General features: G+C 38.5%; 1 protein-coding gene across 1 annotated transcript in view; it reads left to right on the top strand.

The window, feature by feature from the left end:
• LOC101857669 (mitogen-activated protein kinase 14) overlaps window positions 1-2,893 on the top strand; it is a gene marked incomplete at both ends in the record, with an annotated part of 55,585 nt that overhangs the window by 47,788 nt on the left and 4,904 nt on the right. Inside the window, 2 exon segments of the mRNA XM_013086874.1 lie at window positions 913-960; window positions 1,679-1,793. Of these exon segments, the coding sequence (XP_012942328.1) occupies window positions 913-960; window positions 1,679-1,793 (163 nt within the window).

Raw genomic sequence — 2,893 nt, 5'->3', positions numbered from 1 at the left:
GCTTGTAGTATGTATGCACGAGTGGGCATGCTTACAGTATTTATTATCTTCTTGCGTATGCTAGTCTGTGTATGTACCTCTACTCATGTTTTTATGTTTATGTGCTACAAGGAAGAACAGTTCGCCCCCCATCAACCAGGGCGGTGCTACTGATTGAAGTGTCTTAAGACCATTCCCAAAGGAGGAATATATTAACATGTTCTTATGCACAGTAGAATAGTAAATGGGTTGATTTATCAATGTCATGCTCATACGTTGCAGAACAACATTGGGGGAACTGCTGCTTTTTCTTTCCTCATCCTTACTATCGTCATTTTCCTCTACTTCTTTTGTATGTTTGTCACTCTCTTGTAACCCGCTATTTCCGGGGTGCCTTGATAGTCGAAGCAGACTTTGTACTGTTGAAGCTAGAGAAATGAGCAGAGTAAATCTGATTCCCTGTAAGGACTTCTCTGTTGACATCCACCCCTTGGCGCTCATATGACCTTATGCAGTTGTGAGCGCTGTAAAACCTTAGGCTACCAAAACTAAAAAGTTCATCCATCAATGTCTGACGATGACCAGTACATATCTGCAGAGGAGGATGTTTCTAGAGAGAAACAGAAGAAATAAGGATTAGGATGACTTGTGACTTCTGCTATTACCCATGAGACCAATTCTGGCAGAGGAGAGTTTGACACATTTTGAGCGTTTTAAAACCTCCATCTCTACTCATGGATGTAGGCAGCTTACAAACACAGATATTTTATCCTTTGTCATATTTCTGGCCCAGTTTTAAGTTACCCCGGATGAGGTTATTGGTCCTTATTCTAGGCTAGTCCTAATCCCGTCTATTTCTGTCGCCCTCTGCTGATGAATGACAGACCCTGAGCTTGCGTGCTCTGATGATTATACGTACTCTCTCTCCCGCAGGATCTGAAGCCCAACAATATTGGTGTCAACCAAAACGTGGAACTGAAGGTGGGTGTATGTGTGGTGGGTGTTGTTGTTGTTGTTGTTGTTGTTGTTGTTGTTGTTGTTGTTGTTGTTGTTGTTAGTGTTGTTGGTATTGTTGAAGAAAATTGGGGATTATTTATATTCACTGATGGAAATGGGAGGGATGGGGATTATGATGTTATGATACTGATAATCTTGATTTATGATTGTTGCTGTTATTGCTAGCGGTGGTAGAAGTGTTGTTCAGATGGTGTTGTGATGATTTAATGATGATGATGGTGATATGTTGTTGGTGGTGGTGGTGATGATGATGATGATGTTACTATAGCTTGTGGTCATTAGATATTACATTATTTTTTTTATTTTCCTGATGAAGCCCTTTATCGGGCGAAACGTTGAACCCTAATAACATTTGGAAATTCTACCAGTCTCAACCCTTTTTTATTCCTTGCTATTTACAATAATGATGAATATGATGATGAATATGATGATGATAATGATGATGATAATGATGATGATGATGATGATGATGATGGTGCTATCCTTGTGGTGGTGGTTGTCGTGATGATGATGATAATGATGATGATGATTATGATAATTTTAATTTTATGTCACTACAACTGTTGTGGTTACTTTTGCTATTGTTTTCTATAATGACAACAACAACAACAACAACAACAACACAAAGTTTACCAACAATCACTCACCGTATTTTCTCCCACCCCGTCCCCACCCCTGTCAGATCCTGGACTTTGGCCTGGCCAGATCTAACGCCCAGGAGATGACCGGCTACGTTGTGTGCCGCTGGTACCGCGCCCCCGAGATCATCCTCAGCTGGATGCACTACAACGAGAAAGGTATGCATCTCCTGGACATGCTTTTGGAATGCTCTTAGCTCAAAAGGCCAACTTTTATAGGAGAGTGGAAAAACTATTTAATTCTTTTAAATCTACTTATTTGAGCCCAATCCTCAAAAATAGAAACCTTTCAATGACTACCAGAATTTCTCGAATGCTATGTGTCTGTGAATGCTGGACAATCGCTAAAGACAGTGAAAATAAAATAGAAGAAACAGAAATGTGGTTTCTTAGCACTCTGCTGAGAATATCGTGGAAGGAAAAGAACATTTTCATGTGAATCTTGGTGAAAAATGTTGATTAAAGGCATAAAGTATGCAGTTTTTCAGTTTTCAAGGACTTTGAAGCTATTGAAATTACCAACTTTGGCGGCCATTTTCTCACTAATTTTACCACTGAAACCAGGCTGCCCCTCTTACTTCAATCTCAAATTTCTCGACTTCTATTCAAGATAGATAGGTATTTTTTTCCTTGAAAGCAAGGCAAATGAATAAGCTTTTATATTATACCAGTAACTTGAAATGCCAAAAAATTGATGAGCGCCTGATTCCACCGTGTCGTGACACATATTTCATAATGGCGTGTTTCAAGACATCCACCCATTTAAGACAATCACTTGTCTCCTCAACAATGTTTGGCCCTCTTGGAAAATGTTCACTGTATACAAGAACTGGACATAATGATGAAGGGTTCTCTCTCTTATTTCTCTTCTCTTTGAGTTGTGACATATTGATAATGATTTCTCTCTGTTGTTTCTGAGTTGTGACATATTGATAATGATTTCTCTCTGTTGTTTTTGAGTTGTGACATATTGATAATGATTTCTCTCTCTTGCTTCTGAGTTGTGACATATTGATGACTGTTTGTCTCTTTTGTTTTTGAGTTGTGACATATTGATAATGATTTCTCTCTGTTGTTTCTGTCGTTTCAATTGTGACATATTGATGATGTTTTCTTTTTGTTGTTTCTCATGTTTCTGAGTTGTGACATATTGATGAACGTTTCTCTCTATTGTTTCTGAGTTGTGACATATTGATGAACGTTTCTCTCTATTGTTTCTGAGTTGTGACATATTGATGAACGTTTCTCTCTATTGTTTC

This window comes from Aplysia californica, unplaced genomic scaffold (genome assembly GCF_000002075.1).
Source record: "Aplysia californica isolate F4 #8 unplaced genomic scaffold, AplCal3.0 scaffold00515, whole genome shotgun sequence".
Taxonomy (NCBI): Eukaryota; Metazoa; Mollusca; class Gastropoda; order Aplysiida; family Aplysiidae; genus Aplysia; species Aplysia californica.
This window is presented reverse-complemented; position numbering and strand designations above follow the sequence as displayed.